We start from the raw sequence: 27244 nt of genomic DNA, 5'->3' as shown, positions 1-27244 counted from the left end.
GATACACAATTCCCTGAAAGTGGCATCACGTGGATAGGGTAGTAAAGAATGTTTTTGACATATTGGCCTTCATAAATCAATGTACTGAGTACAGGAGTTGGGATGTTATGTTAAAGTTGTATAAGACATCAGTGACAACAATTTTAGAGTATTGTGTGCAGTTTTGGTTGTCTAACTACAGGAATGAAATCAATAAGATAGAGAGAGAGTGCAGAGAAGATTTACTAGGATGTTGCCTGGAACTGAGTTACAGAGAAAGGTTGAACAGGTTAGGACTTTATTCCCTGGAGCGTTGAAGAATGGGGATTATTTGATAGAGGTATTTAAAATAATGAGGGGGAGAGATGGAGTAAATGTAGATAGGCTTTTTGCACTCAGGGTAGGTGAGCTACAAACCAGAGGACATGGGTCAAGGGTAAAAGGGAAAATGTTTAGGGGGAACTGTGCGTGTATGTGTGTGTGTCCATGCGTATGCAAGACAGTGACAGGACACTGAACTTCCATCAGGTGCCCCAAAACCAAAGATCATATTAATTTGAAAGACCTTTAGATATTAAAATAATCAACTGATGTGAGGTTAGAGGAGAAAACTAACCAACACTTTAGTTATTGGTAGAGGGAACATAAGGACCAACTCCAGGTTACATTTCTTACCATCTGCATCTCAGTCTCTCCATTCTTGGTAAAATCTGGCTATTTCTTGCAAAAGCATCTCATCACCATCTCAGACAAGCAGAAGTGGTTCATTGGCTCAGCTTGTTTGTCTTCCCTTTTATTCTTTTGTTTCTCTCGGGGAGTGGAGGACATGCCCAGTCTGATCTGTCCGGCACACCCTCCTGCTTCACATTTCACAGCCCTTTCATTCTTTTGCCTCTGTTCTTCTCTACTGGCTCCCACTCACTCACTAATCAGATAACTTTGTTTACAGCTTATGCTCATGATCACCCTATTTTTATCCCATCAGAGAGACCCCTCCCCCACTTTTCCACAGTTGCAGTCTGATCTTCCGAGTACTTCCAGCATTCGTTTTTACAGCAGCAAATAATATTTGGCAATCTGTAACAGTAATTAATTCTTACCAGAGAGGCTTTTGGATAACAACATTGCACAAAGCATTATACAGGTTGCACAAGTACAGAGGTGCCTTGAACTGATTTACTTTGGCAACCGGGAATATTAGTGACAGGAGTGTTGCTTTAATTCAGCACAAAGTAGATCACTCGCGCACTGATCTCCAAAACGGTGCATTGTATCATCAGATTTTGTGCCAGAGTGATTAATTACATAATCTGAAATTACTTGAATCCCTGTTGAAAATAATATTGTTTTCAAATCCTACCATCCAAGTGAAGGAATCATGCTTTATTGTATTATATTTGGAGTTCCAGCACACCACTCAGATGGTCATACCTGATTGCAAATTACAGACTTGATACACATCAAAATTTATCAGCGCATGAGTGGTTTCCATGCCTACAGGTTGTAGTCAGTATACTGAATGTAGGCATTGTAATCTCAAGAGTGCAGGGCCCTCTCAATCAGACAAATAAAGAGCACATCTTTAAATCTCTCCTTCCTTCCATCATCAAATTACTGAAGCACAGAAGAATAGCCAGATGACAGATGGAGTTTTTCCTAAATATCAAAATTTATTTCTCCTCTTAGAGCAAAATCCAAAGAGAAACTCATCTTTGACTCTTACTTGCAATCAACCATAATGTGGAGATTACAGTGGAACTGGATTATGCAAATTGGCATATTCAAGGACTATCAACAACAACCAGTGGGTGAATGATCAACCAACCTTCTGCCAAAGCAACAGTCACAAGTTCCTGGATACAGATATTCTTTATCCTCATTTCCAATACAGGGCCATTCACTTTTTGGTTACACATGCTCTTCACTCACAAGTGCACACTGTAACAAAATTCCCATAATACATTTGCTTAGCTTTTTCAACATTTAAAATATTGCTCAATGAAATGGTTTTTTAGAAACACATCCCTTTTGTATATTGAAGATCTTTCCCCCTAACAATGGCTGTGTGCTAGGCAGTGGGAACTTCCTTGAAATTCCCACATAACTGCACAGAACACCACATCTTTACCCCAACTATAAAGTGGCATCCCAATATATTTAGCCACCTCTATGATTAGACAGGCTCAGATTCAGAGTACATGTGAGAAATCTGCAATGCAAAACATATTGATTCAATGCAGTTTTTAATGACCCCTAATTTTTTCATTTGATTTACTTTACCATCAAGTTTTCCGCAGCTGAATGTTGTGTGCTCATTTTTCTGAAAATCAAGGGCATTCTTTTCAAAGAAGCTAACCAGTCTCCACTTCCTGGTTCATTGCTAGCTGCTGCCTCAGTTGGCCTGAAGTAACCTTTATCTGCCATCTGTGCCTTGCTCACCAAGCCTCAAACACTAACTGAATCAGTTACTTGCTGCTCCATCTGGTACCTGCTACTGTAATATGGACATCCCATTGCCTGCTAAAGTGGTTCCTGTCACACATCATTACTTTCTTGAAAGCACATAATGAAAATGCACTATCAAAGCCAAGAAATGGATTTCACCAAAGGGAGAAGAAAAAGAAACATTAAAAGCATAATTATGGAGTGGAAGAAAGTGGGCTTCCTTCATCTCACTTACTCCCCTACATTGAAAGCTCTTGGAAGTGAGCATATGGATCTCTGAGCTTTCACATTCAGGGTTAATAGGCAGTTAATCCCACACAATCAGCTACTAGTTATCACCATCCATGAAAGAAAGTCTGAAGAAGCAAAGTGATAAAGCTTAGTGTTCAAGTGACTCATAACCCAGCTGATTAACACTAACAAAGGCTTTATTATTAGAGCTGTTCATTGATGGAAGACCTTGTGCCTTGAAAATGCTGTAGTACATGTGGCCCTGCAGAGTCACACAGTGAAAGGTGAAAGCAAAAGCTGTCCAGACAGATGATAGTTTCCGCAAGTAGATTTTGGGTTAAGGCCTAGGTGTTTGACACTAATTTTTTTTAAATTCCAAGCTCCTGCCCCGATTCTCCACAAGTTAAACAGGCAGCCAAGAATGGAGGGTAATATTTTAAAATGTTCATGGTTGAGAATAGATGGCTTCCCTTAAACTGCATAGGAAGGAGAAACAAGCAAGGAGGTTTCTATCCACAGAATCCAAACATGAGGCTTGAGTAAAATATAATTTTTCAGTGGGCTAACTTGCCTGGAAATAAAGTTCAAAAAGTTTGCAAGAGACAGGCCATTTTTAAGAAATAATAATTCAAGGTGTCACCCAAGAGAATATGGAGTGTGTAAAGAAATGGAGCGGGGGTGGTTGATCTGAACTGTCTCCTTGCTAGTCGTGAAGGAGTGACCAGCTGAATTATACGTAGAAGTTAGGATAAATGGTTGGCAGTGCTGAGTGGAGTTCTGCAGAGGTCAGTACTGGGCCCACAAATGTTCACGATATATGTTAATGATTTGGAAGTGAGAACTGAGGGTTGCGTATCCAATGACACCAAATTGAGTGGAAAAGCAACTTGTGCAGAGGATGTGGACACTCTACGTTTGCAAATGCAAGGGAATGTTGGCCTTCTTTGCTAGAGGAAGTGAATTAAGAGAAGGGAAGCTCTGCTGCAGCTGTATAGGGTACTGGTGAGGCATCGTCTAGAGTTCTGGTCTCCTTACTTGAGAAAGGATAAACTAGTTTTGGAAGCTGTGCAGAGAAGGTTAGATTCAGATTTATTGTCAGAGAACATACAGGTTATCACATACAGGTACAACCCGGACGTTCTTTTTTTTTCTCCAGAATTCCAGAAATGAAGGGGTTAGCCAATGAGGAGAGATTGTGTCACCTGGGACCATATTCACTGGAATTCAGAAGAATGAGAGATCCTATGGAAACATGTAAAATTAAAAAGTTGCTTCAACTGGTAGGTGAGACTAGAGGAGTCACGTGATGGAGTAGTGGCCGGACGGTGAACTCCAGCCCTCTCCAGAAAAGTCGGGAAAAACAAAGGAAAACACAAAGGCACAGAAATAAAAGTTACAGAAAAGTGAGTATAAAGGTGGAAAGAAGATGGCGACAAAAAAAGAAAAATCGAAAGCAACGGTAAGAAGAGAGGAAGAGAAGACAAAGGAGGAAAAAGGTGAAGGCCTTACCTGTCCGAAGAGGCCCGCTGCAGAGAGAGAAACCCGCTCCCTCAGGTCGGTAAATAATGGACTACAAAAATGGCTCGCAGAGCCGAGTAAAAGTACGCAACCGCGCATGAAAAAAAACACACCGACGGGAGGGGGGACCAGCTGGAGAGTCGATCTCCACAGCCGGCAACGACAGCTGCAGAACACCTGCAGCAAGAAGAGACCACAGAAGACAATAGAAACAAGAAAGAAGAGGAGGAAAGGGCACCAAAGAAACAACAGATGGTCAACCCAGAGGAAGAAGAAGAGGAAGAGGAAGAGTACAGTGAAATAGAAGAAGAAAAGAAAGGCAAGGTAAAGGATATACTTGCTCTTATTAAAGGATACATGGAGTCATTTAAAGAATGGCAAACACAGGAATTTAAGGATTTAAGAAAAAGAATAAACAACACAGAAGAGAAAATAAATAAAATGGAGATGACCTTAACAGAAATGGGAAAGAAAATGGACAAGATGGAAGAGCGGGCAGTAGCAGCAGAAATGGAGGTAGAAGACTTAAAAAAGAAATTGGAGAAATCTAATAAAAAAACTAAAGAGACACAAGAACTACTAGCTCAAAAAATAGATATAATGGAAAATTATAACAGAAGAAATAACATAAAGATAGTGGGCCTTAAGGAAGATGAAGAAGGCAAGAATATGAGGGAGTTTATAAAAGAGTGGATCCCTAAGACCCTAGGATGTCCAGAACTACAGCAAGAAATGGAAATAGAAAGGGCACATAGAGTATTGGCCTCTAAACCACAACAAAAACCAAGATCTATTGTAGTAAAATTCCTAAGATATACTACAAGAGAAAAGGTACTGGAGAAGACAATGGAAAAAGTAAGAGAGGGCAACAAACCACTGGAGTATAAAGGGCAAAAAATCTTCATTTATCCAGATATAAGTTTTGAACTCCTAAAGAAGAGAAAAGAGTTCAATACAGCAAAGGCGATTTTATGGAAGAAAGGGTATAAATTTATACTAAAGCATCCAGCGGTATTGAAAATATTTATTCCAGGACAACAAAACAGACTATTCTCGGATCCAGAAGAAGCACGAAAATTTGCAGAACAATTACAAAAATAGACTGAGGGAGGAAGACGGGTAATGAGAGTAAAAATGATCACGATTGATATGTATGTGGGTAAAGACAAAAATAGACTGAGGGATGAAGACGGGTAATGAGAGTAAAATTGATTACGATTGATATGTATGCGGGTAAAGAGGTATAAGAGTGAATAGAGACAATGAGCATACATGAATGTATCTGTACTTAGAGGAAAATATAGATAGTATAGACAAGAATTAATAAGGGAAGGTAATGGAATAGAGAGAATAAGGAGGGAATTAAAAGAGTGACCTTTGTGACATATGAAAAGTGAAATCTTTTCTGGGGGAGGCGGGGTGGGGGGAAATAGCGGTCACTGCAAAATCAGTTGATGCTTGCGAGTGGATTCGCAAATCCAAATGGAGAGGGGAGATGTGGTTGTCCGACAAGGGATGAAGGACAACTCAGGAGGTGAAGGGGAGATTGGGGATAAATAAGATAGAAATAGGAGAATAAGGAAAATGTTGGATGTTGTAGGAATGTTGTCTTATAAAGAGTTGAAAATAAGAAAACAGAAATGGAAAAGGAGGAAAGGTAATGATGGAAAAACGGAAAGAGAAGATAAACAAAATATAGAAGGGCTACGCTGAACTATATGTCTTTAAATATTAATGGAATACATAACCAAATTAAAAGAAAGAAACTACTAAATTTAAATGAATAAATGTATTCCATTAGAAAAAATAACATATAGGTTAAGAAATAATATTGAAATATTCGAACAAGTATAGGAGCCTTACATTAAATACAATAGCGAAAACCTACCGGGGACAAACATTACCTAAGTTGATGGAAGGAGAAGGAAAGAAAAGAATGGACTCAGTAGAATTTCTGGTGTAATTTTGTTGAATGACAACATTGTCTGACTGGCTTAATGCAACCTAGATTGTATACGTAAAATGGATGAGAGGGGGGGGGTTGGGGGGTGGTTTGGGAGGAAAGGGGGGGGGGGAGAAAAAGTCACTGTATATGTGTGAAAAAGAAACAGTGTATATCATGACTAATGTGATTTATGGTGTGAAAAAAAAAACTGGTAGGTGAGACTAGAACTAGAGGGAACAACCTCAAGAATCAGGGAGAAGATTTAGGATGGAGATTAAGACAAACTGCTTTACCCCAGAGTGGATCTGTGAAATGTTCTGCCCAAGGAAACAGTAGATACTGGCTCATTAAATACATTTAAGGCACAGTTAGGTAGATTTTTGCACAGTAGGGGAATTAAGGGTTTCGGGAATAGAGCATGAGAGTAAGTGGAACAGAGACCACAGCGAAATGTGCCACGATCTTATTGAACAGTGGAGCAGGCTTGATTGGCCAGATGGCTGACTCCTGCTCTTGCTTCTCATGTTCTGATGTCCATGCATCAGGTAGAGGGGAGTTTGGCCTGTTCAACAATCTCTGCAGTACTTGTGGTCTTTGACAAAGCAGTTTCTTACCAAACTGTGATGCACCTGGTCAGGATGTTTTCTATATTAAAATAAAACGTTTTTAAAAAAGGGAAAACAAAATTGGCAAGGGGTATTGGCTTCATAACTAATTTCCTTGGCTTCTGAGAAAGTAGAGGTATTTGGTGCACCATCATTCAGTCAGTACTGCAGCTTGTATAGCCACCCACTGCCACCAAGTCTAGAAACGTGTTTGACGTTTGTGGTAATAACCTGCTAAGATTGAATTCAAATGCAGGTTGGGGAAGGCAAATCATTCAAAAATTAAACCATAATCACAATGTTGCATTCCATTCTGATCACCCTCACATTGATGTATTTGAAAGTCCATCACAGATTCTGGGCTCCAGAAGTTAGATTATCACAGCATGTTTGTATACCCTGGAGCATGAAGATTAAGAAATTATTGTATTCAAATGTTTTAAGGTGATTAATGGAATTATTCAAATATAATGCATTTGTTCTGTTTGGGAAACCTGAAGCAAGATTGTGCGAGTAGGGGACTGATCCAAAATCAAAGCCACCAGATCAGTGTTGATGCTTTTTCTTTTCGAAATATACGTAAACAAATATATACAGAAAATGTGTAAAATATACAACAGACAAGTATAAAGAAATCAAGTTATCTAATTTATAGAGTTAATTGATAAAGTACAGAGGATCATACAATTTTAACCTGAATATTATATTTTCATTTTCTCCCCCATCTCTTGAGCAATGCTGATCTTTATTTATATATTTTACTTTATGTAGCATAGATAAAGATACATAAACAATATTTTGGGTCTAAGCAGGCAGGAACCTGATTAAAATGGTGGGAAAAGGAGTGGGGGAGGAGCACAGGCCCAGGGCAAGAGGTGGATATAGGTGAGAAGAAAAAAATGCTGAGAAATGATGGGAGAGGGGGCTATAGTTCTCTGAATGGAGAGGAGAGCTGGAGGAAAGGAATGAGAGAGATTGGGAAGAGACGGAGATAGGGGAATGACCTAACGGAAACCAGAGAAGTTGATGTTAATGCCATCCAGTTGGACAGTGCCCAGTTGGAATACAAAGTGTTGCTCCTCCAATTTGTGGGTGGCCTTGGTTTGACAGTGCACGAGGCCACAGACGCAGAATCTGTCGGCGCAGAATTGAAATGGTTAGCCACTGGGAGATTCCTGCTATTGCTGCAAACCGAGCGAAGGTGCTCAGCGATCTTCCAATCTGTATCCAGTCTCCAATGTAGAGAAGGCCACAATGGGAGCCCCAGATGCAGTGAATGACTCCTACGAAGACACGAGTGAAGAGTTGCTTCACTTGTAAAGGACAGTTTGGGGTCCTGAATGGTGGTGAGGGAGGAGGGGTGGCCACAAGTGTAGCATTTCCTGCTGACACAGGTGTAGGTACCAAGGGGGTGATTAGAGGGAAGGGACAAGTGGACGACGGAGTCACAGAAGGTGGAGAGGGGAAGAGTTGGGAAGATGTGTCTGGTGTCTGGATCATGTTGAAATTGTGGTGGATAATATGTTGGATGTAGAGGCTGGTGGGGAGGTAGGTGAGAAGGGAAATCCTGTCCTTGGGCAGAGGGAACCAGGGCAGAGTCCTTGGGCAGAGGGAACCAGGGCAGAGTCCTTGGGCAGAGGGAACCAGGGCAGAGTCCTTGGGCAGAGGGAACCAGGGCAGAGTCCTTGGGCAGAGGGAACCAGGGCAGAGTCCTTGGGCAGAGGGAACCAGGGCAGAGTCCTTGGGCAGAGGGAACCAGGGCAGAGTCCTTGGGCAGAGGGAACCAGGGCAGAGTCCTTGGGCAGAGGGAACCAGGGCAGAGTCCTTGGGCAGAGGGAACCAGGGCAGAGTCCTTGGGCAGAGGGAACCAGGGCAGAGTCCTTGGGCAGAGGGAACCAGGGCAGAGTCCTTGGGCAGAGGGAACCAGGGCAGAGTCCTTGGGCAGAGGGAACCAGGGCAGAGTCCTTGGGCAGAGGGAACCAGGGCAGAGTCCTTGGGCAGAGGGAACCAGGGCAGAGTCCTTGGGCAGAGGGAACCAGGGCAGAGTCCTTGGGCAGAGGGAACCAGGGCAGAGTCCTTGGGCAGAGGGAACCAGGGCAGAGTCCTTGGGCAGAGGGAACCAGGGCAGAGTCCTTGGGCAGAGGGAACCAGGGCAGAGTCCTTGGGCAGAGGGAACCAGGGCAGAGTCCTTGGGCAGAGGGAACCAGGGCAGAGTCCTTGGGCAGAGGGAACCAGGGCAGAGTCCTTGGGCAGAGGGAACCAGGGCAGAGTCCTTGGGCAGAGGGAACCAGGGCAGAGTCCTTGGGCAGAGGGAACCAGGGCAGAGTCCTTGGGCAGAGGGAACCAGGGCAGAGTCCTTGGGCAGAGGGAACCAGGGCAGAGTCCTTGGGCAGAGGGAACCAGGGCAAATGGAGGAGATGCGGTTAAGGGCTGAGTTGATGGTGGTAGCAGGGAAGCCATGACTTTGCAGAAGAAGAACATTTGGGTATGATCTGGAACAGAAGACCTCATTCTGGGGGCAGATGCAATAGAGATCTGCAGACTTACTGGTTTAACTCCAGGGTTGATGTTGGAAAGCATTTCTCACTCCCTTGTCTGCTCATCCCTCCACAGCAATTGCCCCCACTGCACTTTCCACTGTGGCCGCAGGAAGAGCCACAAACACCCACACCTCCTTCCTCACCACAATTCAGGGTGCCAAATAGTCCTTTCAAATGAGACAACACTTCACATATATCCGCAGGAGCGATCTTCTGCATCTGATGGTCCTTTGAGGCCTTTTCTGCATCAGAGAGACTGGGCACAGACTGGGAGATCGCTTCACTGAGCACCTTCGCTCTGTCTGCATCAGTGATAGGGATCTCCCAGTGGCCAACCGTTTCAGTTCTGCATCCCACTCACATGCTCATATTTGTTCATGGCCTCATGTACTATCCCACCAAAACCACCCATAAATTAGACGAACAACACTTGATTTTCTGTCTCCAACCTGATGGCACCAATGTCGATTCTCTGGTTTCTGCTAACCTACTCTCCATTCATCCTCCCTTCCCTTTCCCTTTGTCTTTGTCCTCTTTCCTGTTCTCCACTCCCTTCCCTCTCTGTTCATGAAGCCATCCCTCCTCCCCCTGCTTGCTGCTGTGCCCTTCCTCCCTTATCCACCTCCTTCCTTTGAGCCAGTGCTCCTCCCCCCCACCATTTTGTTTGGGCACCTGCAGACATTTTTCCATAACTTGAAGGTTTCAAGCCTAAAATGTTGGTTCTGTATCTTTATTTTTGTTACATAAAGCACACTGTTTGACCTGCTGAGTTTCTCCAGCATTGTGTTTTAACTCCTCACATTATTGGTAGGGAAAACCCAAAACTCTTTTCCCTCCCAATCCCTGCCCCACTCAATGAAGTCTGTTAGCTTCATTGACAATATTAAAAATTAATACAATTGGTTCTTAGTTACACAAGAAACCCGAATTAAAGATAGGGATCTAAGAAGCAACCCAGAAGTTATCCACACAGGACACAAAAGGGATTGAACGACCACTACCTGTTCTTCAGAAGATCACTCCCATTAAAGATGGTGCAAAAATATCCAAGAATAAGAAGAGATAATTTCATGTCATTTAATATCAGTATATTCTATTAAGCTGGGACAAAATAACAGGGACATAAAATTAAGAATGAAAATTATCCCTGTACAATCCAGGAACTACATGCTCATTTATAATGAAAGTATTTTAACAAAGATGATTGGTGTTTTTGGAAGAGTAAGACACTTGCATTTTTTCCCTTTTGAAAGATGACCTCGTCAATTTGAGTCAGAAAAAAAATGACAGTTTCCATTGCAGGCTCCACAGGGAATAGATGGGCCCCAAAGAATAAAGAGGAGTTGATTTGATGCCACCTCTATCCAAGTAGAGTAGGATAGATTACATTTACAGTGTGTCTGTCACACACAGTTAAAACACACCTGTCCACAAACAGACATGGCAGCAAAAGTTCTCGAGCAGACATTGCTGTCAGAGAACAAGAGGAACTCACAAGATTTGTAAATCTGATGGGAGGCTTTTCCAATATGACAGACAAGACACTAAAATGTGTTCTGGTGATTGCTAATGTCCCAGCACCTCCATCACTAGCAGTTTTCTCATGTCAGCTCTAGGCAGCAATTCAAAACCCAGTTACTCACAATATAACAGTTACGCAGCCTTCGCTCAGAAAGCTCTTTAATCTCTGGAACACTTCAATAAAGGCTGTATAGCGTGAAGCAATTCCCAGCTAAAAACACCAGCTGATTACTGTTGTTCAGCCTCCATGTACTGCACAGGAGCACCTGCAAATTTTATTCAGAATAGCATTTAAAGTCTCCTGAAAAATCAGAGCTGTACTAGTACTAGGGGACACCATAGCCTCAGACATGTATCGAGGCTTTTAATTGTAACATTAATTTCTACAATCATCTCTCGCTCTTGTGCTGCTTTTCAGTTGGCTCAGGCCACAATCATCAGGTTCTATTCTTATTGATCTACTACAATAGTATGGTCGGAAAGGACTTCCCTTCCTGCATCTCCACACTGGTGGCCAGCAGGGATCTATGCCAGGCTTCCTCTTAATGCCCCTCCCACATGGTTCCCCCAGCACATTGATTTCCACATTGCTGAGTCAATCCCAGTGTTGTAACCTGGTTAGAGGCACAGCGCAACATGGAGGACAACAATTGAATGTTGTTTGGGCCCACAACCTGTTCTGTATCTGGAGTGCTCTCAGCTGCTTCTTTATGTCATGAGAAGTGAATCAATTTGGCTGAAGATTGTCTGCATCATAGTGAAAACCACAGGAGGATTCCAAGGTGATCTATCTCCTCAGCATGACTGGTAGAACATGGTTGTCAATGTTCGACCTTGGCTTTGACACTCACATGCTGGGGTATGCTCTTGTTGAGGGCAGATTTGCTTTTGGAGCCCTTTTCACCCGTTATGTTGAATTGCCAGCATCTACAACTAGATGTGGCCTTTCTGCAGAGCTTTTGATCTGATCGATTGTCATGAGAATTGTTTAACTCTGCCCACCTCGCGCTGTTTAACCTACAAGGATTACTGTGTAACTGGATCGGGATTTCAATCCTAGATACATGCAAATGTAATCAGCATCCCAGATGCAAATGTCATAACAGACTTCCAATTAAATCATCACAAATAAGAGATCAGCTTCAGTCCCAGGCAGCTTGGCTGACCTAGTGGTTAGCACAATGCCTTTACAGCACCAGCTATCGAGACTGGGGTTCGAATCCCATGCTATCTGTAAGGAATTTGTACATTCTCTCTGTGTCTACGCATGTTTTTCCCAGGCACTCTGGTTTCCTCCCACCGTTCACTTTGGGTTTAAATTGGGCAGCTCGGACTCATGGGCCAAAATGTCCTGTTTTGGTGCTGCATGTCTAAATTAAAAAAAAAACAATTAATTTTAAATTTTACAAAAATGTTGAGTGTGTGTGTTCATGTCCATGACAACTGGAGAAAAATGATGACCCACCCTCATGTTAAACGCCTCCAAATGTTATGTTGCCCAAAGATCTGCTGCCGATGTCCAAGCCTGCTTCCAAGTCCAATATTCACACCCTCCCAATTTTTTTTTTTGAAAGTTGTTAACATTTCAGGTTTTAGTTCACACTCCAAATATGAATCAACTCATTTCCTTCAGGCTGATGGGGTCATCTCCTCAGCCACCATGAGGTCACCATTGCTGGACTTTTATTTAGATATCACCTGATTGTAAATCAGCTTAATGAGTGGATATCCCAGCCACAGATTTCTACTAGGTCAGCAATAGAAACATAGAAGATAGGAGCAGGAGTAGGTCATTCGACCCTTCGAGCCTGCTCCGCCATTCAACAAGATCATGGCTGATCTTAAAGTTCAGTACCCCGTCCCCGCCTTCTCTCCGTAACCTTTAATACCCTTACACTGAAGAAATATATCTAATTCTCTCTTAAATATATTTAATGAACCTGCCTCTATTGCCCTCTGTGGCAATGAATTCCACAGATTCACCACCCTCTGGGTCAAGAAATTCCTCCTCATCTCGGTCCTAAATGGTTTGCCTATTATCCTCAAACCATGGCCTCGGGTTCTGGATTTTCCCATCCTTGGAAACATCCCATCTGCATCCATTCTGTCCTGTCCTGCCAGAATTTTATATGTCTCTATGAGATCCCCTCTCAATCTTCTAAACTCCAGGGAGTACAATCCTAATTTGCGCAATCTTTCCTCATAAGTCATAGTGACAGCCTTCTCAGTTAACTGCAAAATTCCAGGTCAATTTTACAAAATGTACAGACGATTTATTTAGTTCACAGCAACTGTATTCTGAAAGGAGTGGAAAAGATACCTCACAAAACAACCTTTAATCACTGCCTCCAAGGACCCTTCCATCTGGCTAGAAAATAAAAATCATCATTGTTGGGGACATTTGACAATAAACAGACCCGCTGATATTTTCTAAAAGCCCTTGGTAAACTGAAAGAGCCTATAGGTATCAATGCGTCAAGAATCATAATTCTCTCTATTTTATCTCATTGACCGTCATTTGACAGACAACCAACAAAAAATAACATTCTGCAGAAGTTCACCTGCAAAAAAAGTGTTTGAAGCCCACTTACACGAGACAATCTAAACAGAAAATGAAATATTTCAACCTATTATCCATCAAATGAAGAAATGAAAAATAGACCTTCCAGAGCTTAAGAATGATCTATTATATCCAGTGTCCAAGACTGGGAACAATAAATCAAAAAATACAAGAACTTATTGTACTTACCAATCAGAAACAAAACAAACTCAGCTCTGATACATTTTCATCCCTATACAGTTTAATTCCTAATTGCTTCATAAATTGAGATGTGTATCTCTAACCTCATGTTTGGTTATCAGCTCCATGTGGGCCCCTAAGGTGTTTTTATGCCGGGCCTCCACCTCAAGGCTGGCTCCATCCGTGGAGAAAAATTTGAATTTACCTTTTCATGGAGCAGCCCTCAAAAGGTTGGTCCTGCGCCGCTTTTATGAAGAGCGGCGCAAGGTCCTCCGGAGATTACGGAGGCAGGGTGAGTGGTGCCATAGCACAGCCCTTCACCGTGAGGTCTAACGATTGCGCCACGTAATGGCTGTATTCATTACCCATAATCCCCCCCTGCAGCTGAAACCACTCTTGGAAACGTAGAGTTGTTCCAGCTGTGTGGGGGATTATGGGTAACGAAGACAGCCATTGATCATTCTTCCAGCTCTGCTGCCCAGTGCTGCCCCTTCAGCTCTTCACTCCACTCTTGGGTCCATTGGACTTCCTGGCTCTGCTTCTTCGTCTCCACTTCTCAACATCTGTCCTCCTTCCTCCCAGGCTGTGGGGATCTGCAACCAGGTCTCTTTGCGCCCAGCGTCGCGACGGGCTCCAACTCTCCCTGTCCCCACTTGGCCTCTGGTTCCTCGCTGCCCTCCTGCTCTTCAGTCTCGACAGCCTTGGTGAAGGAGCGAGGAGCAGAGGGGGAAAACAAGAAGAGGACATTTCGGGGTGGCAGGAGGGAGCCCTAACCCCAGCACCAATCACTGTGGGAGCCCTGGTGTGGGTCCTGAGTCGCAGGCTGATGATGTCATCAGCCTGCCCTTAGCTAGCCGCTTGCAGCAGCAGTACATTTATGATGCATGGCGAAGCACTCCACTCCACCATTGACACTAGGTTGAAGAGGGATTGGAGTCGGCACCTTGGAGCCGCTCACGGAGCATTTATGATGGTACGTTCTGTGATGCAAGAATGGAAAATCACATTCTTTTACTCTATAAAAGGGCCTTTAGATTCCACAATTTATTAACAATTTTAACTTATACAGAAAAAAAAACTTCCATTTATTTATAAAGCACCTATCATGATCTCAAGATGCTTCAAAACCATTTAAAGCCAATGATGTCCTCTGGTCACTGCATAACATGAGGAATGAGGCAGCCTATTTGTGTACAGGTCCTACAAACAACAATAAGGATTATCAAAATTAAAAAAAGTCTTTTGTCTTGGAATTTTGGTTAAGGTATAAATAGCAGGCACGAAATTAGGGAGAAGTCGCTGACTTACATCAAAATAATGACAATGGATCCTTTTTATGTTTGCTAAGAATGGATGGAGTACCAGATCTCACAAACAACGTCACCCACAATACTGTTGGATTCCCTCAGCCTGGATCTTTTGAGGGGTGAGGAAGCATAGAACACGACAGCACAGTACAGGCCTTTCGGCCCTGGAAATTGTGCCGACCTATATATTCCTTAAAAAAAATACTAAACCCTCCCTATCTCGTAACCCTCTATTTTTCTTCCATCCTTGTGCTTGTCCAAGAGTCTCTTAAATGCCCTTAATGTTTCATCCTCCACTACCATCTCTGGCAATTCATCCAAGGCACCCATAACTCGGGAGTTTTTTTTTTAAAAAAAACTTACTCCTCGTGTCTCCCTAAACCTTGCTCTCTTCACTTTGTTCAGATGTCCTCAGGTGTTTGCTTCTCCTGCCCTGAGAAACAGATGTTGTCTATCCACCCTTTCTATGCCCCTCAGAATCTTGTGGATCTCAATCAAGTCTCTCCTCATCCTTCTTCACTACAAGAAAAGTCTCAGCTCTAACTTTGCCTCACAAGACTTATTTTCTAATCTAGGCAACATTCTGGTAAATCTCCTCTGCACCCTCTCCATAGCTTCCACATTATGTTTTTAAAAAGGTGAATTACACCTTGAACTGGTGCCATGAAAGCTCCAGAAATGCACGTGCCAATTCTCTTCTGAAACCCAGAACGCCAGTTGGAGAGGAACTTGAGCCAAGTCAGCCAGTGACATCCCATCCCAGTGTAACACCACAGAAAGAATGGAATGTACTCAGGGAATTATGTTATCACATGCTTGACGTAGTGGACAGATTTTACATTGTACTTCTGAAGTACGGCAGATTGAGACTGAATGCACAAGACATAATCAGGCTGGGATATAAATGAACACCCCTTCCCCCCTCCCTTGGGATTGTTGCATGTAAATAATGTCCATTTATGGTTAGTATAGTGGATAGCACAATTATGTTACAGTGTCAGTGACCAGGGTTCAAATCTGGCACTATCTGTAAGTAGTGTGTACATTCATGATATTTCCACCAATTAGAACTATTTGTCAAGGTATATTTTTATTTACTGGCTCAAAGGATGGGAACGCTACTGTCAAAGTTGCAAGTGTTTCGGCGATGAGAGTTAGGTGTCAAAAACAATTCTGGGTCTGTTCAGACAGCTGAAAGATAGCAAATTTCTTTCAATGAAGGACATGCTGAACAGGAAATAGGCTTTGTGGTACAGTTATTCAAACAAACCTTTGTTTGTAGTTCAGACTGAAGAACAAATTTAAATTGCTGGTCCATCCTATGGTCAATTCCTTTTCAAGTGATTGCCCCATGCCCAGCTCTAATAGCTATATCCAGATTCTGAGCACACATCCAGCATTGCCATGTTAGAGTCAGATTGAAATACTACATGTGCATGAATTACAACGTGATCTTGTTTGAATTAGAGAAAATTAGAAGTGTTACATTTGATTCCTCTTAAATTTGAATAAACAATATTTTCTAGCTTTTTTCTGATTTATTGTCACTTCCTGATACCATTAAGTTTCTCTTTTGGGTGATGAACACTGATCCAAGGCTTTCCAGTTTTTTTTTTCTCTCCCCCTTTTAAATTATCATAAGGGAGTTTTACTATAAAATGAGTACGGGGAGATGAAGACACTATTATTATTTACTGATTGAAATATATTGTAATTGTTGTATAGTCAGGATAATGTGAACTGTTTTGTAACCACACAAGAATACACCCTTCTCACTGCAGTAACTGTAGTGCACCACTGTAGGGTGTATGTATATGTATAAGAGTGTGTGAACAGTTTCCTGAGATGGTGGAAGGTATCAGTAAGTAAAGTCTCTTTTGTTATTTGAATCTTGCATCTAAGTTATTTAAGAAACCTCCCAAGTAACACAGAGACATAACATGGTGGCAGCAGTATAAGTAAACAAGAATAAAGCCATACAATTGATTGTAAGTCATTGAAATACAAAGGGGAAAAAGAAAAAAAAATTACAGAAACAAAAATGGCTGGAGCAACAGCAGTCCACCCAGTGGTGGACTGGGAGTCTGAAGACATTGTTGAATCGTTTAAAAAGTTTCATCAGAAATGCAATTTAGCATTCAAAAGCTATTTTAAAAATACAACAGCAGAAGAGAAGGTCAGTTGTATAATTCTCTGGACAGGTGAACGAGGCCTTGACTTATTTAATAGCTTGGAGCTTACAGAGGTGGAGAAAAATTATCCAGAGCAGATATTTGCAAAGTTTGCTCCTCACCTTGAACCCAGGTCTCTTCAGAATTAAACGCTATGAATTTCAAGGCTTAAAGCAAAAGACTGATGAAACTGTTGATAACTTACACACGACTAAAAATTGTTGCAGCAAAAACAGATTTAAGGATATAGAGGATAAATTAGTTGATCAACTAATATGGGGGACTGCCCATCCCGAAGTGGAAAAGTCACTTTTAGGGAAGGATAGGTTGAAGCTGGCTGAAACTATAGACACAGCCAGAGTCTTCGAGGCCACTACACAAATGAGATCCCTATCTATGCAGACCCACCCACAGCAAAGAGAAGGAAGGATTGATGCTATAAAGAACACAATCAGAAAAGAGCAAACCCCCAAAATCTGCAGGAAGGGTGGCAGAAACCACCCAGGAGGGGGGGAGGAGGGGGCCGGGAAGGGGGGGAGGAGGGGGCCGGGAAGGGGGGGAGGAGGGGGCCGGGAGAGAGGAGGGGACGAGGAGAGAAAATCTAATAAATCAGATTAAAATAGAAAATTGGGCAGAGAACGGCACACACTTTTATTCTTTGACCTGTTAAATACACACATATGGGCATAACGTACAAAAAGGAAAAGACTATCCGTGAACCCACTTAACACCCCGCAGTGGCTAAATGCACAGCCCAGTGCCTCAGCTACAGTGAAGGTGCAAATGGATACAAACTTACAAACAGAGCCTATTCATCACAGCAATTGAAGGGGTAAAACCAATGGAACGCACAGTGCCTTGCGGTGCACATCAGCCAATATTTCTTTACATTTCCCCTTCCCATCCATTTGCTGATTGAAGAATAACCATACAAAGTGCACAAATGGTCACAAAGACAGAATAAGGTGCCCAAAGCAGAGTTAACATATAAAGGCACAGCAGAGTCTGTATATTTCCTGTGGGAGTCCTGCCAGTGAGCAGTTCAGGCTTGCAACAATGATGCACTTCATTAAACCATTGTGATTGCCAGGGTCATTCACTTTTCCAGGACTGACCTCCAGTCAGTGTAGAGCGTTCAAAGAACCCCTCCAATTTATAGCCTTTGTGTGATTGACTTTTGGCCAGTCTATTCCCTTCTTCCTTCCTATTCCCCCGCTGTGTGGATCACATAGGGAATGCAATGAAGTATTCACCCACCTGAAATGTGAACCCATCATCCTTCTTTTTTTACAGTTGCTTTTACATGAAGCATTAAACTGAAACACCATTTCCCTGATGGATGAGATTGTGAAATGGAGCAGGAGAGTTGTCCTGTATTACCTTCCATCCAACCTTTCGATTTGTCCTTATGCCATCGCTGCACATGAGCCACACGAGAGATGCTGGAATCTGGAGTAACAAACCATCTACAGGGAGAACTGTGGGTCAAGTAGCATCAGTGGGAGAAAAAAAAAAGAATTGTCCTGATGAAGGATTCTGGCCTGAATGTTGACAATCCTTTCTCTTCCACTGATGCTGCTCTAGCCGATTCTTTATAACCCTACATGGGAACATGTTGCACACTAATTGGGTGCTAAAGTAAGTGTGTGAATCATAGTGGGCTGTATAAAAAGGGGCTGATGAGTCAGCACACGGGAGAGAGATTGAAACTTGGCTGAATGGTACACCAAAAACAACCTCACACCCAATGGCGCCAAAACCAAGGAGCTGATAGTGAACATCAGGAAGGGAAAACCAGACTTACGATCCAATGATCACTGAGGGGTCAGAGTTGAAGTGGGTGAGCAAATTACTGATCCACCATTCTGTCATCATGAAGAAACCACAGCAGCCGCTACTTCTAAAGAGCTTGTAGAGGCTCGATATGACATTGAAAACCTTGACGAGCGTTTACAGATGCGTCGTGGAAATTGTACTGACAAGTTGCATCATGGTCAGGTATGGGGGCACCAATACCCCTGAGCAGAGAGCCCTGAAAAAGGAGTGGCAAATCCCAGTAGATCACAGGCAAAGTTCTCCAAACCATTGACAAAATCTACATAGAACAGTGCCATCAGAAAGCCACTGCAATCATCAAGGATCCATACAATCCAGGATACGTTCTGTCCCCGATGCTGCCATCAGGAAAGAGGTATAGGTGCCTCATACCTCCAGCTTTAGGAACAGTTGCTACCCCTGAACCATCAGACTCCTAAACAACTCAATCAGAGACTCACTTAAGGACTCTTATTTTTTCCTCAGAGTATAGTTTATAGTCACCAATAATTAGAATCTGCTTGGCCAGCAGGGAAAAGAATGTCAGGGTTGTATGCAGTCATGCATGTACTCTGACAATAATTCAGACAGTGGATACAATACTACAGTATCTTTCCCTTTATGCTGAAAATGTACGTGTTAATGAGCAACATTTATTAAGTTGTCTATGAGCAACAGTTCCTCCCAACCTTCAAAATGTACAAGGTGTAGAGTAATTGGGCAGCACGGTTCGTGGGCCAGAAGAGCCTGTTTACGGTGCTGCATGTCTAATTTAATTTAAAATTTTAATTTATTTAAACATAATTAAATTTTAATTTAAAATTATAATTTAATTTAGTTTGCTGGGCTCCCAAGCATTTGCTCAGGCCTTCGTGCCTCAAAATTGAACTGGTTTTCCTCAGAGCTTGCAATAGGCCAGGGTTATGCTGCATCTATGAACAGGCAGCTACACATCTCCTGCACAACCTTGCTGCTGACAATCAGAGCAGCCTCTCCAGCTGCCACCTTGGAGGAGTGGGCTGGAAGAGGGCAGCAAATAAAACCCTTGAGTGCTGCTTATAGTCGGAAGGAAGGAAGAAGGTCTCAAATGTACATTCCAAACTTTTCTGTGGCAGCCCTAATGTGCGCAGGAGAAGTTTCAAGTGGAGGAAGCAGCTTGTGGCTTGTCACTGCAGGGCAGTCTATCTACAAATGTTCCACAAATTCCCAGGGCAACCCAATTTAAAAAAAAAAGGAAATATCACCCAATGGGTTATACTCCAGGATGTGTGGGACATCTGAAGATAGTTTGTGCCCTGCAATTCCATTCCCTGATGCTCTCGGGCAGGAAAATGGAATCTGCTTTTGAACCTTCCAGGTGGATTTGCAAGTCCCAACAGATTCCAGGACTACCAGAGCCCTTTCCAGCTGACTGTCAGTGTCTCCCCCAAAATGGCAGGATGGAAGTCTGGAATTTTCAACCTATCAAGAAAATTAAATTTTGAGACAGCCTCAGGAAGAAAGAAGATAAATAATCTACAATTGAGAAGGGAAGGAGCAAAGACAGACAGAAGGAACAATCAGGAATGTAACAAGGAAAATGGACAACAGAGGAGAATAAAATTTCATTTTCTGTTCGTGGTATGTAGCAATGCACCACTTGCTTTTCATCCAAAAATAAATTTAATTCACAATACATTATTCACAAAAAAAACCTGTTAGAAGTCTTTACACGTCCTTAGTGCCATATCTATACATGCCCATTGTTACATATACTGTACACTTTAATGATTTTCTTTTTGTTCTCTGTATTGCACAGTTTCCTGACATTCATTATCAGTTTACAGTTCTTTGTTTGTTTACGTTTACGCTGGGTACAGATTAATTTTTGCACGACCAATTAGTGGTAATTCTGCCTCGCCTGCAGGAAAAAAAAGTCTCAGGGTTGTATGTGATGTCATGTATGAACTCGGACAATAAATCACAAATCTAATTACACCATTGCCACCACTGTAGTCCCTTGTCATTACTCCTGTCTCAGTTGTTTGAGGGACTTTCCCCTCGGTCTCAGTTCCTCAATGTCCGGTAACTCTAGCCTGTGGTCCTTCCCCACAGCCTCAGTGCTTCCTTCAGCATACACTCCAGCAGCTTGGAATATGCCTGTCCCTCACCGACAACTTAGTGTCCTGAAAGACCAACAAGTTTTGGGCAGACCAAAGGATGTCTTTCACTGAGCTGACCACCTTCCAGCAGCAGTGGACATCTGATTCTGTGTCTGTGCCAGGAACAGCCTGTAACTCAGAGAATCCTCTGAAATGCTGCTGCAGGTGTTGAAGCATGACAAGGCCTCTTGCATCCTTGTCCACACACTCTTATCAAATCTGCATTCTGCAAAGAGGTGGCTGTCTTCACTTCCCTGCAGTTATTCCGGGAACAACGTCCAATGTACGTGATATTTCTGTTGCACAGGAAGAATCTAACCAGGAGGCATTGCCAGCCAGGCCAAGTCCTGAGGCTTGTTTGTGAACACTAGCGACGAGGCATTCCACCAGATGGTTTGCTCAGGAAATCACCCCACCGCGTACATCAAGTCCTTGTCTCTCAGTGTAAGGTGCAACCTTACATGAAGGTGGTCATCATGAAGAGGAATACATTGGGTGTGCCCTTGGCCTCACTGCCTAATGATGTGCACATAGTGTCCCTTCAGACCCTTTCCATCTTGGATCCCTGATGACAGTCAGGACAGAGGTGCTGGAATCGGCCACACACGCATCACGTGTCTGCAAACACAGTGATTGAAGAAAACCACAATGCTGGAGAAACTCAGCAGGTTAAACTGTGTACTTTATATAGTTTCTCCAGCATTTGTGTTTTTACTACAAATAGTAGAGCTGAGAGCACATTGCACCTGATGATCAGGTTCTTCCCTGTTATCAAGAGGGAGTATCATACCCACAAACCCAATTTTTGGTGGACCTTTGCAATTTGCTCTGACCAATTTTTGTTGCACACCTCAACCCCTCCAAACCAGATACCCGACACCTTCAGGTAGCCAGATCTGACTGTGAAGGGGATTGTGGACCAGTTACCGAAAAGCATTCCTTCGCTCTTCTTCCGATTTACACTGGCGCCCAATGCAGACTCAAACTGGTCTGTGGACCAATAGCGTGTCTGAACAGAAGACAGTGACTTCATCTATGTATAGGGAGGCTTTGACCCAAGTGTCTTCACTGCCTGGCAACATCACTCCTCTTATGCCCTCGTCCTTCCAGATGGATTCAGCAAAGGGCTCTATGCAGCACACAAATAACACTGACTCCACTTTCTTCTGCAGGAAAGTCTCCCCGCTCCACCACCAGAGATTCCTTGTTCTTCCATTGGCCCACCTCACAAACTTCTTCCCTCCTCTTGCAAAAGGTTGCAACTGTCACACTAATGCTGAAAGATCTTTTCAGCAAGGACCTCTGCATAATGAGTAGAAAGCTTAGGCCATTTGAGGCACGACAACTCTTCCTGTCTCACTGGGAAAGTTGCCCAACACTGATCTCACCTGGCACCACACCTTTCCTGTAGGATGCTCAGTCTCACAATACATCCTACCTTCTTCTACCTTTGCCTTTCTAAAAATTAAATCCAAAATGAACTCTGCACTGGTTTCCAACTTTTTGTGGATGTGGGCCAGAAGTCATCAGTGTCATTACTTTAATCTCTCAAGTGGTAGTTGAAAACACTGTGCCAGACTCCAATCAGAAAAGGATAAGGATTCAATGTTATCCAACTGCGCTGGGTAGGTCACGTCTCCAGAATGGAGGACCATCGCCTTCCCAAGATCGTGTTATATGGAGAGCTCTCCACTGGCCACCATGACAGAGGTGCACCAAAGAAGAGGTACAAGGACTGCCTGAAGAAATCTCTTGGTGCCTGCCACATTGACCACCGCCAGTGGGCTGATATCGCCTCAAACCGTGCATCTTGGCGCCTCACAGTTAGGCAGGCAGTAACCTCCTTTGAAGAAGACCGCAGAGCCCACCTCACTGACAAAAGACAAAGGAGGAAAAACCTAACACCCAACCCCAACCATCCAATTTTCCCCTGCAACCGCTTCAACCGTGTCTGTCTGTCCCGCATCGGACCTGTCAGCCACAAACGAGCCTGCAGCTGACGTGGACATTTACCTCTCCATAAATCTTCGTCTGCGAAGCCAAGCCAAAGAAAGAATTCCACAGAAACATTGCACCTTCCTTCACCCTTGGATTTTAATAGATGGGAAGGACTTCTCTTTTACAAGATAAACTTGATTTATCACTCTCCTTATGGTCTTGGTCAATGGTGAAGTCCAAATAATCAAATCAATCACTTGTTAGCACCAAAGAAACTATTGCATGTGAAACATTTCTTACAAATGCTGGAATTGCAGCCTTTCACAGATACTTCTGAGCACCCTGTACAATACATGTAGCCAGCAGTGGGATGGAGGCACTGGTGTACAATTAGTTTTAACAGGACATCCCTTTCACAAAAGGGTTTAGCATGCCAATCGTTCAAACACAGAACATGAAAAAGTGCTACAATATACTTAATTGATGCTTTAAACCAGTTGGGACTAGTATGGTGGCAGGGATCAAATTACATCAGAGGCCATAGAAAGGTCACTGGAGGGTCTATTGTTGGTAAAATGAACCAGCAAAATGCACATTACACCCCAAAAACCATACAAGATAATAAAAAAATGCCCTGCAAGCTACTTGATAAACATTGTCAACAGCAATTGTGGTACCCGACCAGAACGTATCATCTCTGCAAACGTGCTGTTCTGTTGGCCTGCTACACCACCTTCTTCATAAAAAGAAAACAGGGAAAATGAATGGAGGGATTTAATAAATCTTTGAAAAGATGTATTAGAAAAGGTTTCATTCACCAATTGTTAATTTGTTCCTCCAAGAGCAGCAACAAACATCTACTGGGGCTTTTGGCATTTCACTCAATGCAAGGAAGACGATGTCCCAATCTGGGGAAACTTTACTCGCAGTTTCACTGCTGGTGATAGAGCAGGACGTTGCTGAGATCCCTAAGAGTGCCCATTCTTGGATCATGTGCCAAGTTATATTGTGCAAGATCTGTAAACTCATTCAATGGAATAATGAATGCAGAGCTGCATGGCAGAAACAAATAAACATGGCTGCATGTTTTATTTTCATTTTACTTTTTAAAAAATAAATGAAGGACAACAGAGAGACCGAGTGGTGCAAGTGAATAGTTCCCTGGAAGGGGAAACTCAGGTGGTGGGGAGTCGGTGGGGGGGGGAGGAAGGGGAGTGGTGAGGAAGGTCTTTGCCCTCATTGGGCAAATGTTGGGACCTCAAGCATGATTCAGCTGTGGAAGACATTGGTGAGACCACACCTGGAGTACCATGTGCAGTTCTGGTCACCCAAATGCTGGATGGGAAGTGGGAAGAGATTCAGAGATTCATCAGATGTTGCCAGGATTGAAGGGCCTGGGTTATAGGGAGATTGTACAAAGGCTGAACCTTTATTTTCTAGTGTTCAAGGTTGAGCAATGACCCTCAAACGACCAAGAAAGCCCAGTAGCGCCTCTATTTCCTGCGAAGGCTGAGGAAAGTCCAGATCCCATCCTCCATCCTTACTATATTCTACAAAGATGTATCGAGAACATCCTGTGCAACTGCATCACTGCCTGGTTTGAAAGCTGTACTTCCTTGGACCGCAAGACCCTGAAGAGGATAGTGAAATCAGCAGAAAAGATCATTGGGGGCCCTCTTCCTACCATGAAGGACATCTACCACACTCGATGCAGGCGAAAGGCAATAAACATTGTGAATGACTCCACACACCCCTCACGTAAACTGTTCTCCCTTCTGCCATCTGGTAGGAGGTTTTGCAGCACTCGGGCCCTTACGTCCAGATTGGGCAACAGCTTTTTTCCCCATGCCATCAGACTCCTGAACTCCAAGAACATTTGGTGTTAGGGTACCATGGACTGTTACTGTATAAATCTTAATATTTTAATATGTTTAACTTCTAACTTATATTTATGTAAATATGCTCCATGGTCCTGGAGAAATGCCATTTTGTCTTTAACCTGCGAGCATAGAATGAACAATAAATAAAGATGACGATTTGACTAGGTGAACAGGAACCTGGGGATGCAGGAACACTGACCCAGTTAGAGTGACCTGGGGATACAGGGACACTGATCCAGTTTCACAGTGACCTGGGGATACAGGGACACTGATCCAGTTTCACAGTGACCTGGGGATACAGGGACACTGATCCAGTTTCACAGTGACCTGGGGATATGGAGACACTGACCCATTTACACAGCGACCTAGAGATACGGGGACACTGACCCATTTACACAGTGAGATGGGGAATACAGGGACACTGACCTACTTTCACACAAACTGATATATATGCCATATACATATTATTTATTTTAAAGAATCCCATGGTCGTATCATCAAGAAAATAGCAAATACTTTCCTTAATGTATAATTAGTTATGCCAAAATCTCCCACTATCAATTTCCATTCTGCTATAAGCTTTTGTGAAGGTTATTGTGTCGTTGAATAATACCCGTGGCAAATTACAGGAAGAATTTCATACTAAATGTGATAAAGTAATTATGTAAAGAAGATGGAGAATAATCTTTGATTTATGCATCAATGTCAAATATTTTCATTTGCATTCATCAATAGTGGCGGCGGAGTCAATTGTATTATTTAAGAAAAGGTTGGACAGGATGAGAAGATGAGAAGAAGATGGAGGGTTATGGGCATTGTGCAGGGAGGTGGGACTAGAAAGGGGTGTTTGGTTCAGTGCGGACTAGAAGGGCCTAATGGCCTGTTTCTGTGCTGTAATTGTTATGTTATGTTTATGTTAATATTGCTCTCTCGTTTTGCAACTGCTCATCAACAAAGCCATTTATTTGATCTCACTAGAAGTCTCCACTGGAAGTTGAGCAGAGGTTTGAGAGTCAGTTCAAAGATGGAACACAAGAGAAAAGAAAAGGTCATGAACTCTGCACTGTTAAATTCACATCAGGTCTTTCAATCCACCATCAAAATATGTTGCTAAACTGTATGGCTTTTGTGAACAGATCAGTCAACAATCATGTGCGATTTCTGGTCTGAGAATTACAGTGGCATTCATTAAACCACTTGCTCTTCAGGCCCACCATATATTCTTGTATGTTTTGGGGCTCATTATTTTGCATTGGCTTGGTCTGGCTGTAAATGTACGACCCTGGGGAAACCATAAGTGTTCATCTGTTGTAAAGGATCTACCAGCTCTCCCAGGTTATCAGTGTCCACAGGTTGAAGACAGATTTCCCAGGCAATGCAGCAACTATTCCCTTGTTGTCTGGTCTCGTGACCAGCTGGACAAACCACCCACCCCTTGCCCCCTCCAATAAAAGGAAAAATCACCTGTCAGATGCCTGAAACATTCCATTCATAGGCATCTGTTGACTGGAGTGCAACACTTCCCATTTCAAGAAGTGATCTAAAATATTCTCAGCGAGTCCCACCTTGTTATCATAATACTATCATCCCACTGGCAGCAACAGATAGGTCAGAACAAGTTATCAAAACTCCAATGAAAAAAAGTCTACTCCGCAACGTGGTCTCATCTCCAATTGGTAACCAAATAGCACAAGGAGCCTTTAAATGCATTAAATGTTGCCAGTTAGTTTGATCTGGGATGGTGGAGGTGAATCCAATAACAATTTTATCAAAGCGGAAAGATTTGTTGGGCAGGAAATGGAATTAAATGGATACTATCTTTTTTAAATAGCTGGCTTCCAGGCCTTGTAGCACCTACTGTGCTGTATTTTTTGTTTCTTTTTATTACTGTATCTGGCCCCTTGTCCTGAATATATTTAAAAAAAAGGCACATTTATTCAGGAGGTCAGGCAGCATCTGTGAGAGAGAAACAGAGTCTATCTTTGCCAAGTCTGGATCGAGGTGACAGAGCTCTGCAGGAAAAGGCAGACTGTTTTTGGCATTTACATTCAAAGACTAGTTTATTTATGCATGACATAATTGTAAACCAGCTTGCTACAACAAAGTCACTCTTTGTAACACAGAATGAAGTTCTTGCAGTGGTTTGCTTTACATCCTGTGCTTGGCAACTCTTATCCTGATACAGATCACAAATACCTCCTCACCACAACCCCAAAACATTCCTATCAAAAATGAGCATCCGGCTGAAATAATAATCTGGTACATCCTAACATAATTCTTGCCCTGAGAATTCTCAAACACCAAAACAAAGCAATTTCATGACACCAATGTCAACTGCAGTGAGAAAATGTCACATGATCAAATGTCACATGTACAAACCTCCAGCGAAACATCTGGACAAAGATGTCAAGCTGAATTACTGTAGGTCTATTCTTTGCAGCTGTAAAGATGACAACTTGACTAGGACA

General features: G+C 42.8%; 1 protein-coding gene across 4 annotated transcripts in view; it reads right to left on the bottom strand.

The window, feature by feature from the left end:
• Positions 1-27244, bottom strand: part of bcar1 (BCAR1 scaffold protein, Cas family member) — a 257597-nt gene that overhangs the window by 154932 nt on the left and 75421 nt on the right. For 2 of the 4 annotated variants that reach the window (XM_069901516.1, XM_069901521.1), the window contains exon 1: positions 22972-23043. The exons of the other annotated variants lie outside the window; for them this stretch is intronic. In XM_069901516.1, the coding sequence (XP_069757617.1) occupies positions 22972-23028 (57 nt within the window). In that variant the 5' untranslated portion in view covers positions 23029-23043. Of the gene's footprint in view, positions 1-22971; positions 23044-27244 lie in introns of those variants that run through there. 4 annotated transcript variants of the gene reach the window in all.

Source organism: Narcine bancroftii, chromosome 10 (assembly GCF_036971445.1).
Source record: "Narcine bancroftii isolate sNarBan1 chromosome 10, sNarBan1.hap1, whole genome shotgun sequence".
NCBI classification, from domain to species: domain Eukaryota; kingdom Metazoa; phylum Chordata; class Chondrichthyes; order Torpediniformes; family Narcinidae; genus Narcine; species Narcine bancroftii.
Note: the sequence above shows the minus strand (reverse complement) of the source record. Positions and strands in the feature narration are given on the sequence as shown.